The sequence below is a fragment of the Cydia fagiglandana genome, chromosome 20, assembly GCF_963556715.1.
Source record: "Cydia fagiglandana chromosome 20, ilCydFagi1.1, whole genome shotgun sequence".
Classification (NCBI taxonomy): domain Eukaryota; kingdom Metazoa; phylum Arthropoda; class Insecta; order Lepidoptera; family Tortricidae; genus Cydia; species Cydia fagiglandana.
In genome coordinates, this window is record NC_085951.1 from 7,489,282 (window position 1) to 7,507,657 (window position 18,376).

General features: G+C 39.5%; 1 protein-coding gene across 2 annotated transcripts in view; it reads left to right on the forward strand.

Moving 5' to 3' along the window:
- The first annotated feature begins 615 nt into the window (after positions 1 to 615).
- Positions 616 to 18,376, forward strand: part of LOC134674536 (uncharacterized) — a 46,989-nt gene continuing 29,228 nt past the window's right edge. Inside the window, exon 1 of one of the 2 annotated variants that reach the window (XM_063532640.1) lies at positions 616 to 1,924. In XM_063532640.1, coding sequence (XP_063388710.1) covers positions 722 to 1,924 — 1,203 coding nt within the window. In that variant the 5' untranslated portion in view covers positions 616 to 721. The remainder of the gene's footprint in view (positions 1,925 to 18,376) is intronic. The other variant, XM_063532639.1, reaches the window with a different exon arrangement.

An 18,376-nucleotide genomic window follows, 5' to 3' on the forward strand; every position in this document is an offset into this window, starting at 1 on the left:
ATAAGTGTAACCTGAGATAAATAGACAACATAGAAAACACACGCCCTCTTACTAATGAGTCATCATCTTCCTAGCGTTGTCGGCTCACTTGGGGAGCCCAGGGTCCGTGGGGCTACCTAATCCCAAGAATTGGCACACGCACTCATTTTTACAAACGCGATTGTAGCCTGATAGGTGGGAAACTAGGCCATAAGTCAGCAACGTAGGTAGTTATGGGCTGGTGAAGATGATTCTCATTGTCTATGAGCAGGATACCTATCCTACCCTACCTACCTACCCCCAAGAAATCGATTCGATTTTAATCAAGGCTTATCTTGGCTTTAGCGATTAGGTGCCATCAAAAATTTACATAATACAAATCAATTTTAGTGTTTACTATCTTGGGAATGTTGGAAGAGAAAACTGTTATCTCCCAATAAGCCGATCGATCTTCGGTTTCACTGCAGCAAGACAACAGTGGCATTCCGTCACGTTGGTCCCGCCGAGAGAAATGCGGCCGAATTCGCAACGAACCATTGACACAATGCCGGTTCATCGGCGCCCGCGTCTTCACAGGTGCGTAAGCGCAGGCAGGTAGCGCCGCGCCCCTCCCGCCCGCCGCCGCCATCTTGAATTCCGCTCACTCACACCCCGCGCGCGACTCGTGGCCGCCGCACGTCCCTCTGCGCGTGCCAGTGTTTTCGTGTGATACAGTGTGATGTTGTGATAGTGCAGTGTCGCAATGGAGTCGACGCCGATCTGTAGGTGTCGCGTTCTATACTTGGGATCCGCGGTGCCCCAGCAGAGCAAGGACGGCCTCCAGGGCATACAGGAACCACTGCGAGAATTGTACCCGGATAAGGGCGCGACCAGCGGCGGCATCGACTCGTGGCTCTCGGTCTGGTCCAACGGGATATTGTTGGAGAATGTGGACGAGAGCGGCTCGCGGGTGGCCAGGTTTTTTCCCATTTCGAGTCTGCATTACTGCGCCGCCGTGCGCCGGGTCACCGTCGAGGGTGCCCCGAGATTCCTACCTTTAGATTCCCCGTTCGCGAGAGCTCCGGCGCCGCGGCGCCCGCCTCTGTTCGCGGCCGTATTGAGACGCACCCAGGGCATTAAGGTTCTGGAATGTCACGCCTTTATCTGCCGGCGCGAGGCCGCCGCCAACGCTCTAGTCCGCTGCTGCTTCCACGCATACGCTGACAGTTCTTACGCTAAGCGTTTAGAAGCAGAACGAGCCCCGACAACTTTACCACCCGAACCCGACGAGGAACTGGAAGTATACGATGGCGACGAGAACCATAAAGTGTGGGTGGGTGAGGTGGAACGCGACGATGCTAGCGACGACATCCCGCATCCGACTCGAGCCCCACGACCGCGCCAGATCACGCGGCCGGCCTCAGTGCCGCCGCCGCCCCCTCCCCCGGAGGAACCTAAAAAGAAGCTAACCACAAAAAAGACCAAGAAGAAGTCTTCGGCCTCGGCCGACGAGCTGTACGCTACTATGCCGGGCCCGGCGCCGATGATGAACGGCAGGTCGTTAGGACGGGCCCCGCCGGCGTGGGCGGCTGGGCCCGGGGGGCACCCCATGGTGCTGCTGGCGCACCCGGCGGCCACGCTCCCGCACGCGCGCGCGGCCACGCTGGCGCACCGCGGCCGCATGCCGGCCGGGATGCCGCCGGGCCCGTTCCCGCCCGGCCCGCCGCCCGGCCGCGGCCGCCTGCAGTACGCCACCGTCGACCCTCGCCGCTCTAAGCCGCCCCCGCCGCCCTCCATGAAAGCCGCTCAGAGCATGACCACCTTGGAGGCCGTAGAAGACGCCGGCGGGATTTACAGGAAGAAGGGACACTTAAACGAGCGCGCGTTCTCGTACAGCATCCGACAGGAGCACCGGAGCAGGTCCCACGGATCTCTCGCCAACCTCAAATTCGCTGCTCCACCAGAGGTAAGGATCGCTAATACAATTGGTTGTATTCTTTAGCGCGATGTTGTAAAACTTGTAAATGAGTCTTGCGTAAAGCTTTGCGTGACAGTGTGGCAATCGTTCAATGAATTATCGTGATTATCATTCGGTGTGATGCGGTAGGTTACGTAATATTTCTCGGTGCATAGGCATAACTCGAGGAATGCGGCGTCTTACATCTATATCACGTGTTGCGGCAATGGGATGCTGGACAACTGAGAAAGTAGGCAATTGTGGTTTGACAACTTTTAGTAGGTTGAAAAAGATGAGTCTGCTGTGAGAGTGTCTATTTAGCACCTTCCGACGGGTTATGACATCACATTCTAACTGTTAAACACAATGTGAGAAAAAGCGACTCTGCGGCCGCAAAAATCTCATTTCTGACAGATAGAATGAATAAGATAAGATGATTAGATGATGTCTACCATACTTTATTCACTTATAGAAGCGAGAGTAAGTTGTCTTAGACCGACATAAGTGAAAAGCACTAAATTAATAGGTTAAAGTTAAGGCACATGACAAATTTCAAAGGTCAAAACAAAAACACCTATTTGCGAAAATGATCTGAAATCACAGCGAACCCACAGTTGGCGGCTTTCACACGGCGTGCAAAGAACAGGCCGGGGTGGCAGGGTGATCGGACCGGTCAGCCGGAGGTCACAAGCCCGGCCCTCGACACACTTGATGGAACACCATTCATTACGCATGTATATTTATTTAGCTGCCAGGCTCGACAACATCTTTAAGCGTACCTTGCGTTTTAAAAGTAATTTTTCTCTTGATTCGGTGGGTGGCTAAGGAAGGAAAAATGTTGGCGTAATTGCGCAGCAACGTCATTTTCCATAGCGCTGCCTATCTTTAGGTACTTAAATAAAAGAAAACAAATAATTTGTACATTTTCGGGTAGTTATAACCAGACATCGTTACTTTTACAGCATTTTTGGTGCAGCGGAGTGGTGTTAACGGAATTGGTATATATAATTCCAACTGAAATGGTAGATTAAGATTAATATTACCGCAATTAATGCTAATTAATCATTAGGGTTGAAATTGTTTATACCGATTCCGTTAACACCACTCCGCTGCCCCAAAAATGCTGTAAAAGTTACGATGTCTGGTTATAACATTTATTGATTGACCAATCAAATACAAAACCTGACTTTAACCTGTATACCTACATTATTTGATCTTGTAATGTTTTCATCTACCCTCAACTGGCTTAAGAAGCTATTTGAGGGTAGATTTTGTTTACTTTTTTTTTAAATACCTAAAGAGACAGACTATACACGCTGGCACTCAAAAGACGCTAGTGTGGGGTGGCTCTAAAAATAGGTACCGCATAGTTATTATGACTTGAATGATGACCGCATTCCGGAAAAATCTTTTCAATGAATAATAACCCGTACCTGCCTGACAGGTTTTGTCTTTAAAACAATTATTCGCCTTACGGCCCAATCTTAAGACGCAATTCAAAAGGAAATAAAATACTGCCATTAAAGACTTGCAGTTTTCATAATGCTATTATTAATTAAAATTAACTTAAGTAATTACCCGTAACTTTTCTCATACATCTGCCATCACCTGTAACAAACTCATAACGTGTTGAAAATTCCTCGCAGAATTTACGCGATCTATAGCAAAGAAATAGCTATAATTACGGTTTATAAAGTGATTATTTATTGCAAATACATTGAGATAAATGTGGAAACGCATCATTTTATAATTTAACTCCTCTAATTAAAAAAAAAACTTATCACAATGGTTATACACACACTTTCGTAAGACGTATATTTCTTATACCAAAAGACCTTATAAGGTGCCTTGTTGGTCTATTAAAAACATGTTGTAAGTAGAGATAGATAGAAATATGTAGGTATGCATGTCAGAAATGAATAAAAATAAAAATGAGCGTGAACTCAGGTCATAATCACGCCGCAAGGCATAATTTCTTATCATAAATGTCAGCCATTCATTGAAGGTAATTGAATAGGTGGTAATGGCAGAAACAGATGTGCTGATTGCCGAGTTAAAGTTCACTCAGAGCCTTCATTTAGCTTTGCGCAAACTTATCTTAGTTTACGCATGTAGTTATCTAGGTAGGTTAGTCTAGGCATTTTGATATCGACTTTTCTGTTAGTTTGTCCAGTGGGATTCTCAAATTCAGTCATAATCTTCAGATATTATAAACAAATGTCAAAATAACGGTACTTACTCAGGAATCGTGAATTTAACCTTAACATAGCGGTCTCTAGTCGAATTGCAAAGTATTGTCGAGTCAATTGAGTGGGATACGTGCAGTTACGACACGACAGCATACTGTATAAGTAATGTTGGGGCTTGAGGCATTGGTACCTTTGACGCATATTAAGTAACTAGTAGATGCCTTGATACAAGAAGGATTGAAGTACTGTCTTGAAGATAACTTGAACGATTTTTAGTGAAACACAAAATGCAGAAGACGCTCTACTTGTCCTAAATTAGGTTTGCGTAATTTTATCTTTATTTGATAATGACAATAGAGGTTTTTAACAAGAAATAACCGAAAAATCAGAAATATCAGTTGCAATGTTGATTTTGGTATAAGGCCCACTTGCACCATCCCAATAACCCGGGGTTAAGCGGTTAAACTGTTAACCCAGTGTCAAATTGTACTGTAACCATAGTATCTCCAGGTTAACCGGTTAACCCAAGGTTAGTAGAATGGTGCAAGTGGCCCTAAGTCGATCTTTGGTAAATATTTTAGAATCAATGCGAAATCAGAATGAGTTTCTGGTCTAATATAATCAGTTAAGCATTTGTAAACCCAAGCTTTTAGTAAGGTATAAGAGATCCTAGCCGGCATCCGGATGTAAAAGCGTCGTAATCGGCGCTCATCGGGTGTCATCGGACCAGTCGGGACCAGTTAAGAAATGCCATTAAAGCTGGGACATTCCGACCAGCTCCAAGTATTCTTAAAGCCTACGCAAGTGTGAGAATCCTCAGGCCAACCGGTCTTAAGTGAGCTATAAATTCGAAATAATATTCCCGAATATTCATAGACCCGATCGTTTTTTTTAATCTTTTAACTTGATTCACGGCTCGATTCGGAAAATGAAATAGATCTCTACTAGACGTCAACAAGTTTCGATATGGAGAATTTAAAGATATTTGTAAGATAGATATGTCAAATTTGACGTTTCCGCGATTCTGGACGTCCTCTTGAACGATTTCGACAAGTTATGACTTAGATATCCAAGTCACATCTAGTCGATATCTAATGTAAATCTAGTTGATCTCTATATCGTTTCTAGATCTTGTGATTATCTCGTTTCCCGAATACGCGTGTAACACTCTTTTTTGCAAAGAACACTTTTAAGAAAATTTTGATTCTAAAATTGATCCGAGTGGCAGCTGTTCCATTCGTGCTCTCTCTCTGATTCACAAATATTTCAGCATAACCTTCCCTTTCCTCTGTCCAACTCCAACCTTAGCTAACTTCTAATGGTTAGTTAAGGTTTCTAAAGAACCTTGACGCTCCAAAGTCACCGCAATCGTGACCAAGGACCATAAATCCTGGTCCTGACAGGTTATACGAAATCCTGACGCGTGACAACCCTACATAGGGGCGATAGTGCGAGAGTCAGGATGGCGGGTGTACTTACAGTCGCCATCAGATATATCGGACCGGCCAAGGTGTTCACAATATCTGAATGCGCACTATAACGCCTTGACAATAGAGGCGTGCTCAGATATTTGTGAACACCTTGGCTGCTCCGATATATCTGATGGCGACTGTACCTAGATAAAAATAAACAAAAAGCATACCATATTTTGGTACCTAATTTGTACTATCTGGTACCTCCTTTAAAAAAATTAGTACGTCCCGGTATTTAAACCACGGTATTGACCGCATCCCAGCCTTGGCTGCTGGTTAGCTGACTATTACGTACCTACATAAAATATAATATGATAAAACATGCATAATCCACAGCGTTCTTATGCTGGTTTAGTCCACAGATATACTTTCTTGAACTTGCTAAGCCGTTGTGACGAACGGCCGCGCTTATACTTAGAATATTATATGTACCTACATACTTCTAATTTTATAACTTGTTCTCGTTTTGTGAATGAGCTTAATGCGATTTTTATTTATAAGTAAATGTATAATTTCTCGATTAATAATCGCATGTATTCTTATAACTAATGGCTTCAATAAATCAATTTTACGAATCTACTTTCTGCTATCGTAATTCTGTCTGTTATCTGGCTTTTCTGTAGTAGTAACGTGTTATATTGTAACACATACCTAAATTAACCGCACATACCTGATCTATTGGTATTACAGTTATATGTTGCTTTACGCGACAACATACCTATCCATCCTAGAGATAAAACTATCTTCTCCCCTTATTTAGATGGTTATTAGCAGCCCTCAACTGGGCTATTACCCCGAAAATCTAAGTTTACAAATTGCGGGCATCTTTCTTAGTTACTCTAATTACGCCTTCATTGAAGTAAAAGAGAAAGATCCCCGCAATTTGCGAATTTCGGTTTCGCGGTAGCCCCTCTGTGCGTTTCTCCACAAACTTCGCACAGCTAAACTGTGGAGTGAACTGTCACCAGCGGTATAAGGTATAGTTCCGGGCCGATACGACCTTCAAACCTTCAAGAAAAGAGCGTACTCCCATCTTAAATGCCGGCAGCGCACTTACAAACCTTCTGGTGTTGCAAGTGTCCACTAGCGACGGTAATCCCGTACCATCATTACGTTTGCTCGTTTGCCTTCTATATCATAAAATCTAGAATTTGTTATTCGTGCTAGACAAATAACAAATTCTAGAGTCTGTTCGGAAAGAAAAGAGTTGAATGTATGGGGCCCAATACATTCCACGGCTCTTCTCTTTCCGAACAGACTCTACATTATATCGTTTATCCACACCAGCAAGCCTATTATGGATCGCTTTATCCACATTTATCCACGTGATAAAACAACTGTCACTTTTTAACTCTGCGGGATAGAAAGAGACGGACACCGTTTTATCACGCTGTCACGTAGACAAATACGACCATAATATCCGTACAGAGCTTTGGGCAACTAACCTTGCCGCTTAAAGCCAGATTTTACATAATAATGATAATAGCGTCATATATAAAGACCGTTTTATTAGAATTATTAGCGGTTTAAAAGCCCCACAATTTCTTGTGTTGAATAATTATTATGCATGAGCTCATCGCGTGGCGTCAGCTTTGAGAAAAAACTATACACACGTTTTAATGAACATGTGATTCTTGTTTACCTATGTGTAAATGTTGAGTTGTGTTTTTACTTAACAAACGATGAAGGAGTTATATTTTTATTACCTAAACAAAAGAAGATTTTATGAGTGACATTTTAACCCGTAGATAACTACGAGTAGAACCGGTGGTTAGCTTTATTTAGGTATATTACTAGCGACCCACTCCGGCTTCGCACGCGTTAACAAATTACTACACCTAAACCTTCCTCAAGATTCCGTTTCAATAGTTTTTGAGTTTATCGCGAACAAACACATAAACAGATAAGACGTGGCGGGGTACTTTGTTTTATAAGGTGTATTGATTGTAATTGTGTCTTGATACTCTTGATTAAAATATATCATTATAGTTTGTGGAAATTATTGGTCAAATAAGTAGGTACCTAATCCACAAGATTTTTCCATATTTCGGAGCCCATTTCTTGACACGCTTGAGTATAACTATGTAGTATTTGTAACACAAGTTTTCATGGGATCGAGCCCTTATGGTAATGACATCACGTATAAAACATAACAGAAACTTTCATCATCATCATATCAGCCAGAGGACGCCCATTGCTGGACATAGGCCTCCCCCAAAGAGCGCCACAATGACCGGTCTTGCGCCGCCTGAGAAACTAATTTTTTTTAAATAAATTTACATAATATTGGCTGATACTGTATTCACCCAATGGGCTATCCGAGCGCGTTGAACTCTTTCACACGCAGATCTATTTTAGTGCGTCATTTATTCGGCTGGATGAAGATGTTGGCGGTTATCGCCCCAGATAGAACAGCTGTGTTCATACCGTCGCACTTACAATATGATCAGAGGGCCTACTGCGAACCACGTTCGACGTGTTGCCTCTCTGTCGCACTTGTAAATTCGTACTTAAGTGTGACAGGTAGGCAACACGTCGAACGTGGTTCGCGGTAGGCCCTCGGTGACGGAAAATGCCTTATTCAATTGGTTATATATCTACACGATGGCTAAAATAATAATTACATTCTCATTGCCAGGGCTGCAGGGTTGCACAAAAGATCCCTATGGGTCGAAGTGTATCCGTAAGGGCCCCCGTTGCTAGGGAGGTTTTGTTTGAGGTACTGAGCAACTTTTACTATGGGGCCAACCCCGAAATTTTTAGCCACCCTGTATACATGTGTAGTAGTTTACGAATATTGCAACATTTAATGTAAAAAAAAATATAATAGGTATTATTGTATTGGTTAGATTTTCTGTTTAGATACAATTGTGCAATATTTTTAACAGCCAAAGCCAAGGCATTACGCTTTAGGCTTTCTTTGTTAGGCGTTTAAGTAATCATTGATTGTGACTTAAGTAAAAGCCTTGTAAATCAGACCAGATCATAATATCTAAATTTGTGACGTCGGCGCTTACGCCATTATTAGCGGCGCCCCTATACTATTTAATGTGAACGCGACGTAAGCGCCGATGGCCACAGGGACCTTTCGTAGTCAATAACTTTTGGTTGGTATAGTATAGAGAATACTTTAGTTACAACAATCTGTTATTAAGACGAAACAGGAGCTGAGTTTTAAATATTTTAGGTAAATATACCCGTCTCGCTAACGGAAGCGGCTCCTAAAACTAATGCGATAAGGACGAGGCGAAAAATCCTGCGTAAAAATCTCAAAAATCGAGGTTTCGTACTCGACTGTTTCCTCCTCCAAAACTTAACTAATCGTAACCAAATTTCGAAATCTAAATGATTATGAAATTATCTGTGTCGGACCGTTTTGCTTTTTTGGCTAATTGATATCAGTTTTGAATACTACGCCTCTCATTGCGGCATAAAAAACAAAAATATAAAAAAAAGCAAAACGGTCCGACACAGATATTGACAATATTAATCAGTGTTGAAAAAATCATTGCTCTAGCATCAAAACCCACGGAGGAAACATTCGAGTACCTACGTTTGTATGGAGACATGACTACTGTTGGCTCTTAAAGTTGATGGTATGGTCCCTACCCGTAGTAAGCGTTAAGTAGATACGCTAATAAAACGAGGTAACTTATCTTTGTTGTTATCTCCAGTCCCGACCTTTCGTTGACCTGCCGCTTTGTGCTGACTTTCCTTCCATTTGTTGGCTAAAGTATTTACGTAAGTATATGAAGTGCGAGGTACACACATTCATTCACACATAAATACACACATTCACAGTTTACTTTAGTTAGCTTTTATTTTTGAACCAATCGTCTGTATTATCTTTAGTATTTATGTATTTGGAGTGCGAGGTTGTACACACATTCATTCACACATAAATACATGATATGCACACATTCACATTTTACTTTAGTAAGCCTTTTTTGAACCAAACGTCTGTATTAACTTTAGTTATGATTTTAACTGTCAAAACCTCTAAGTATTTTTCTAAAAGTGATTTTCTAAAGACGATTAAAATATAAACTTATTTGTTAAAAAAACTTAGTGCTCTGACTTTAAAGATTGCAAACCTTCAAGAAAAGAGCGTACTTATTTAAGATTTTTATTATTGTATATATATGTTAGTTTGTAAGGTATGTATCTATGGGCCTTAGTAGACTGAAAATAAATGCTTTGATTGATTGATTGATTAAATGCCGGCAACGTACTTGCAACCCCTGGTGTCCATTGGCGACTATATGGCGATTCGTGTTCTCGTTTGCCTCCTATACGTATTATAAAATTCCACTTGTTCCTACCTGAGTGCAAAATATTACCTTTCTCAGCCATACAAAGACGTTGCATCATTTCCACCCCACACCACAAAAAGCGGCCAAGTGCGAGTCGGACTCGCCCATGAAGGGTTCCGTAGCAGCAAGTAACATAATAAAATTGCGGTTTACGATTTATGACATATAAAAAAAAAACTACTTAGTTACACGCACGCACGCTCGCACGCACGCACGCACGCACGCACGCACGCACGCACACACTCACGCACACACGCACTCACGCACACGCACACGCACACACACATTTTACCACTTTGGAAGTGTCTCTCGCGCAAACTACTCAGTTTAAAAAAAAATATATTAGAAACCTCAATATCATTTTTGAAGACCTACCTATTTAGACTAGACAAAAAGATCCAAAATCGCTCTCCTTCTTGATGCGACTGGCAAATCATATTACTTTTTGGCAACCGGGTTTTTTAACCTAATTAGACCCCGCTGAATCCGAATTTGCCGGTTGCTCGATCGAAATCTTGACCGGAAGTGAGATATTTGACATTAAAGGTCCCTTTTTTTCGTTTTTCGTAAATAAATCTTAAACGGTGGCGCATAGCAAAAAATGTTCTATTACATAAGTAATCTACATAAAATTGCCTACAAGAAAGATTCAGTACAATTTTTCGCTAGGATCAATATTCAAAGAGATTTCAACGCGGGAAATTTAACTATAATCACTTCTAAGGTCCCGTTTTTTAGGTTTTCGTAAATAACTCATAAACGGTGGCCAATATCAAAAAATGTTGTTAGACTTTAATAATCTACACAAAATCTGGAATAAAAAAGCTTCAGTACACTTTTCGCAGGGATCAATATTTAAAAAGATAATAAAGAGGGAAAGTTAATTATAATAAATTCTAAGGTTCCTTGTTTTTATTTTTTCGTTAATAATTTGAAAAGTATGACTCATATCAAAAAAAGTCTTATACATAAATAATAAACGTAAAATTTCCTACAAGAAACATTCAGAACACTTTTCGCTAGGATCAATATTTAAAAAGACAAAGCAGCGGGTAAGTTAATTATAATCAATTTTAAAGTCCCTTTTTAGTTTTGTGTAAATAACTCGTAAACGGTGTCCCATAGCAAAATAGGTTTTCAATAACAAATTATCTACATAAAATTTCCTCCAAAAAACATCTAGAACACTTTTCTCTAGGATCAATATTTCAAGCGATATTAAAGGAAGAAAGTTAATTACAATCAGTTCACAGGTCACTTTTTTTTAGTTTTTCGTAAATACTAAACATAAAATTGTCCACAAAAAAGGCTCTGTACACTTTTTCGCTACGATCAATATTTAAAGAGGTATTAAAGGGGGTAAGTTAATTATATTCAATTTCCAGGTCCCTATTTTTAGGTTTTCGTCTATATAGGTAAAGAACTATTTTATTTTAAAAATGTAGACCCAGTAGTTTCGGAGATAAAGGCCAGACCATCCCCCCGATGGTAATTTTTTGTATTTTAATGTTTTATTTTGGGGGGAGGGGCTTTATCTCCGAAACTATTGGGTCTAAAATATTGAAAAAATATACAAAATAGAACCTCTATAGATGACAGGAAAACCTATTAGAATTATGCAGTCAAGGGCGAGTCGGGCATTACTTAGTTTTTGAACCGATCCCGACAGGTTTTTTAAAGGCAATCACTCGCGTTTCACATATACAAAATACATTGTTAAAAATTGGGTAATGTACGGAACCCTTGCAACGCGAGTCTGACTCGCGCGTAGCCGGTTTATTTTCATTTTGAGGTACGGAACCCTAAAAAGAGAAAAGTGTTCCATATGTTTTTCGTAGAAAATTTTATATCGATTATTTATTTACAAGAACATTAAGAACTTATTTTGCTATGAGCCTTATTTTACGAGTCATTTACGAAAACCTAAAAATAGGGACCTGAAAATTGATTACAATTAACTTACCCCCTTTAATACCTCTTTGAATATTGATCGTAGCGAAAAAGTGTACAGAGCCTTTTTTGTGGACAATTTTATGTTTAGTATTTATGTAGAATATTGTTTTGCAACGGGCCACCGTTTACAAGTTATTTACGAAACTCTAAAAAAAAGTGACCTGTGAACTGATTGTAATTAACTTTCTTCCTTTAATATCGCTTGAAATATTGATCCTAGAGAAAAGTGTTCTAGATGTTTCTTGGAGGAAATTTTATGTAGATAATTTGTTCTTAAAAACCTATTTTGCTATGGGACACCGTTTACGAGTTATTTACAAAAAACTAAAAAGGGACTTTAAAATTGATTATAATGAACTTACCCGCTGCTTTGTCTTTTTAAATATTGATCCTAGCGAAAAGTGTTCTAAATGTTTCTTGTAGGAAATTTTACGTTTATTATTTATGTATAAGATTTTTTTTGCTATGAGTCATACTTTTCAAATTATTAACGAAAAAATAAAAACAAAGAACCTTAGAATTTATTATAATTAACTTTCCCTCTTTATTATCTTTTTAAATATTGATCCCTGCGAAAAGTGTACTGAATCTTTTTTATTCAAAATTTTGTGTAGATTATTAAAGTCTAACAACATTTTTTGATATTGGCCACCGTTTATGAGTTATTTACGAAAACCTAAAAAACGGGACCTTAGAAGTGATTATACTTAAATTTCCCGCGTTGAAATCTCTTTGAATATTGATCCTAGCGAAAAATTGTACTGAATGTTTCTTGTAGGTAATTTTATGCAGATTACTTATGTAATAGAAAATTTTTTGCTATGCGCCACCGTTTAAGAGTTATTTACGAAAAACGAAAAAAAGGGACCTTTAATGTCAAATATCTCACTTCCGGTCAAGAATTCGATCAAGCAACCGGCAAATTCGGATTCAGCGGGGTCTAATTAGGTTAAAAAACCCGGTTGCCAAAAAGTAATATGCTTTGCCAGTCGAAATCGTTTTTATGAAAAATATGACCAGTCTAATTCATAGATACCTCACACGTATGGGTTAGATGAAAAAAATTTTTAGAATATCAGTATTAAGTATGGGGAACCCCCAAAGTTTATTGTTTTTTTTTTCTATTTTTGTGTGAAAAACTTAATGCGGTTCCCAGAATACATCTACGTACCAAGTTTCAACAGTATAGTTCTTATAGTTTCGGAAAAAAGTGTCTGTGACATACACGGACAGACAGACAGACGGACAGACATGACGAATCCATAAGGGTTCCGTTTTTTGCCATTTGGCTACGGAACCCTAAAACCATCTAAGTATCCCAAGCCACAGTTACACTGCACTACTTTACTTCGTGATTCAGCTCGCGTGCGACCTATTGTCGTCGTCACCAACTTATCAGCGACGTTAAACCGAGCTATCTTAGCCCGTAATCTCTAGGTTGTAGAGTTCAAGGAGGGTGAATAGCGAAGGTTGTCGGCCCACGGCAACGGTCAACGGGCGGGAGGCTTCGTGAATAGGCGACATAAAGCTGTGGCTTCGTTTCTCGCAGATTTATTGCTGGGTTCTTTTTCATTAAACATGGTGGACTTAGCTCCAGCAGGGGTGCGAAACTCCTGACTTCGGTCAAACTCGGCTCAGCATTGCTCCGAGCAATTATTAGGGTTGGCACCACTTGACTTTTGCGTGCACGACCACAGATAAGATAATCACTTGAATTTTGACAACCCTAAATAGCCGAAAGGGATAGTGCCACATATTAGAAAGGGATAGCATGATTCGACCCTGAACCGCTGTCAAACTTCGGTTTTGTAGGAAGTTTCCTTTCTGTACGTTAGTACTATTATTTATTCTGTGGCTTCAGGCGATGTCTTGACTCCCAATGCGTATTAGTATTGGCAATATTACATATTTTGGCTAAAAAGTTTTGGATCTTTTTTGTATCTTAGCTGGTTGGATGTCCACAATGTGCGTTTCTCCAGAAACTCTTGCCTTGCACACAGCCAGAGGGCCTGCCGCGAACCACGTTCGACGTGTTGCCTCTCTGTCGCACTGCCACCGACATGTATATGAATATGAATTAGTATGGATTAGTATAATGTGATGTGTACAGAGATCTCGATTGCAATATGCCGGCGCGGCCGAGTGCGGTACGGGCCAAGGACACGCTTCTATCTGACGCCCGTTGTCTTGCCTGAGACGACGCAAGGGTTAACACCTATGTGGTATAGTCTATTATACCAACCCCAAAACCGTGAAAAAAAAATTGCCTGTTTCATACATTTTGGCTGGTCCATTTTCTATCGGAAGGTAATTTTTGTTTTTCGCAATTTGGGGGTTGGTTCCATAGTAAAAGTTGTTTAGTATAATCCCAAAACCTCAAATTCCTGGCAACGGAAATGCAGTTATTTTTTTGCCACCGTGTATACTTAAAAACATAGTACCTACATTTTTAAAAGGCAGACGTACAAAACTTTATTCAACAGCCCTCCAAACAGTAAAAACCACATTATTGCAACTCACTTAAATTAAATTGCAAAAATGGCCTTCAAGAGCAGGTAGGTACATTAATCTGACCTCACTCGCTGTGGTCATCAAAGGGCATCCTCTTACAAAATCCCACCTAGCAGTATATTTTTTATTTTAATTTAATACTTAATACATATTTTTTAGTGTTTTAAATCCTTCTAAATCACCTTGGCTGTTGTGACCTTATCCTAATGTATCACAATTTTGTGATGACTCTGTGCAAATTATTTATAGCATACTTGGGTACAAAATTATGTGCGTGTTCGCTAAATCGTTAGGTTGTAAATCATCGACGGTGGAATGCCGCGAAAACATTAAAATTAATCGTAATATTAATGTTCTGAAATTGCTGGCAGGTCATTAACTTTGCATCTTTTGTTATTTTACATGTTATATCTTCTTGTTTCAAATACCTGAGATTCTCGTGAGTTATAAGATATAAGTTGATTGATTTGCTAAGCGTTTCCTTTGCGGAGATGGACTAAAAGTTAAATGTTGTCTTGGAGAAAGAGCACCCGTATTATTGGTATTAGGTTGGTGTATGTCTGGTTCTATATTTTGCCACCATACTGAAAAAATCACGATTCTCCTGTTGCGTACCTGTGTCAAGTTTGTTTACATTCTATTGATAAGTTCATGACGGTCTCTATTGATTCCCAAATAGTTTTAAGTCATAATGTATCGCTTGTCCGAATTTTCGTTAGTCATAATTGGTTTTTCTCAGAAACGCGTATTTTCAGGATTGCCATAAAACAAACCTAACCTATCTATAGAATAACCTTACGAAAATCCTAAAAAGTTAACGGTTTCAGTTTTATGACTAATGATAATATGACAAACAATACGTTATGACTTAAAACTTTATGGGAAACAAAGGGACCCCGTTCATGACGTACGTTAAAGATTTTTAGTCCCACAAGTTAAACTCAGATGGTATGTTTGTTTGTTTTTACCTAGAACATTTTATTTTGAATCGAAACTCTTGAAAGATACGTCCACTAAAGGGTTGATTGATGGAATAAATAAGTAAAACGCTGTTTTAATCAAAGCAGCAGCTCAGTAAAAGTTGACAATTCGAATCAAAGAGACTGTCTGCGATTCGTCTGTTCAACTAAGGGCCCCCCCACATCTGGCGTCTTTCGAGCGTCGGCGTCTAAAATTCTATGGCCGACGTCGACGCAACGTCGACGCAGCGTCGACGCAACTGCGCAACGGCGTCATTTTCCATAGCGCTGGACCGACGCCGACAGACGCCGACGCTCGAAAGACGCCAGATGTGGGGGGACCCTAATCTTAGAAATGAATGAACGAGCGCTCTCGGCCAGCCACTGACCCGGTTTTGGTTTAAATGACATGAAATAGGGCCGCTTGTCTGGTTTTTTATGAATGTCCATTGCTGTTACACATAACAAATACAAAGTAAAGATATAATCAGTGAAATTATTTGTTAATAGCGTAAGTTTGCATACAATTACCTATATGAATTGGTTACGGTTTATGGTTAACACAGGGTACGGTCTAAACCCATAGTAAAAAAATCGTAAAATTGGTCAATTCTACTCGTATAAGACCCTTGAATATACTCGTATAGCACTTCTTAACTTGATCAAGACAAAGTGGACATAAACATAGGTAAGTCTCAAGTACAGTCATTGACTAGTGTAACTAAACTGTAAAATCATGTTCAATTGTTCAGTTTCTCAGTTCAGTTGTATCGCTGATAAAATAATTTATGTTTTTTGTCATTTACTTATCGCAAAGAAACTGCATGAAATACGTCCAAAGTGAAATTCAAACCGCGGTAAGTTTGCACAATCATCCCAGAGAAGTTGAAAGTGACGATCGGATGGAATCCTACGGAGTATAACGCTATACGGTGTATTAAGTGCAATGTAATAACTGGCTAACAAGCTATTGTTTTTCACTTCGTTATGGTCGAGTGGGTTGTCTATATTTATGAGTTAAATGATGGTCAGAATATTGAGTAACTCGGGAGACGAGATGATAAGGTTTTTATCAGTAAATACGTGAAGAAGAATTAAGTAGCATTAATTAGTTTCGAAACGGGTAGCTACTTTAATCATACTTTAATGTCGCACTGTTTCTTAAGAATGATATGCCATACGCCCCAGCTAAGCAGCATACCTACTGTACAGTGGATACATTATAAATTAATTGATTTATAAAGTTTGCGGCTAGATGTACATAATAGTAGGACCTACTACTACTTGTACATCATCAGTACTACTCATATGGAAATTTTTGTTTCTAACATTTCAAACCATGAACGGCCAAACTGATCAAATGTGAGATCGAAGAAGTTGTGCTCTCCTCTTGTTCCATTAAACTAATACAGTGAAACCTGGTTAAGTGGGACCTGGATAAGTGAGAAACCTCTATAGCTGGGACTCATGGTGCGGTCCCGACACTTTAGCACTTTACTTTACCTCTGTTACTGAGATAAAACGAACCTCTATAACTGGGATTCGTTGTTGTGATTTTATAGTCACATTTACCTCTATAATTGAGACAGAGTGTGTATTTCACCTCTTTTACTGAGACTATATTTATAAGATTACATTTCCTAATCGTTTTTTAGAATTTTATAGGGAATTGACTTCTGTATCTGAGATAACGTCAATCTATGACCTCTCTAATTGGACTTCATTGAACAATTTCCGTATTCTTACTAACTCTTAGTCTATCCACAAATTCCGCATTTGCCTAATTGTGTCTAAACAACTTCAAGTTTGATTTAGTTTAAAAACCTCCTTAAGTGAGACATATTTGCTCGTCCCTTGAGATCCCACTTATCCAGGTTTCACTGTAATATGTAGGTATTACAGTTTAATTTCGAATAAAACTTGTTGCATGCAACTACTGGGGACTACCCAGTGAGTCAGCATCAGATCAGCTATGCAGCTCGCCGTAAGTCGACATGGAGATATTTACGTTTTGAATCTTATTCCATTGTAATAAGATGAAAAATCTTTCGTCATGGTCAACTGTGTAGTATATGCCATCGCTAACTTATTAGTTTTATTAGTTACATCCTGGTGGAACAATGCAATAAAATGTTTCTCGCGCTGACGCCTTCAAACAAAGGCACGAACGTTACAATAAGAGGCTTGCAGTCTTCTTAACTGTTTATGCATGTACATAGTTATACTCGTAAACTAAACTTTACTTTCATAGTGTAGATTAGAGATTCCAATCACTTGGTTAAATGATAACTCAAATGCACAGTGCTTTCAAAGCGAACACGTGTATGCACAGAACTTATCTCTTATATGGTCTTCCTTTTATTTCTGACACTATGTTATTTAGCAAAAAATAATCCTTATGATGAAGCCTTTCGGTCGGTATGGTAAAACTGCAGGTGATTGTTTTTTCGTGTTGCGGGTTCGATTCCAGGTTCACACGTGTGTGTTCGAACACGTGTATGCACAGAACTTATCTCTTATATGGTCTTCCTTTTATTTCTGACACTATGTTATTTAGCAAAACATAATCCTTATGATGAAGCCTTTCGATCGGTATGATAAAACTACAGGTGATTTTTTTTTCGTGTTGCGGGTTCGATTCCAGATTCAACCATGTAATTATTTAAAAATCTATGAATGCAGTTTAAATTGTTTTTTAAATTAAAATAATGTCTTCTTTCAGCAAAATATCCTATCTAAGATATTTAAGGTACTTTCCCTTGATGTTCCATAGTCTTGGGACACCCTGTATATACATACAGCGAAATCCTCACACAAGAATCCGTCAGTTTTCTTCGCACAAGCTTCACGGATGGATTCTCCACCATGAAATGTCGTAACTATGTAGTTCTAACGATGGCTGTGCCGTAATTGAACGGAATTGCTCTATAGTTGGCAAATAAATAAAGAAAATAATGATGCGTAGGAATTGGTAGATTTGCGAAAGTAAAAGTTAAGAAAGCTAGGCTTGCTTGCCTCGACTGCCTCGAGCCATATTTTGTCGATTGTTTAGATTTTAGAAAAT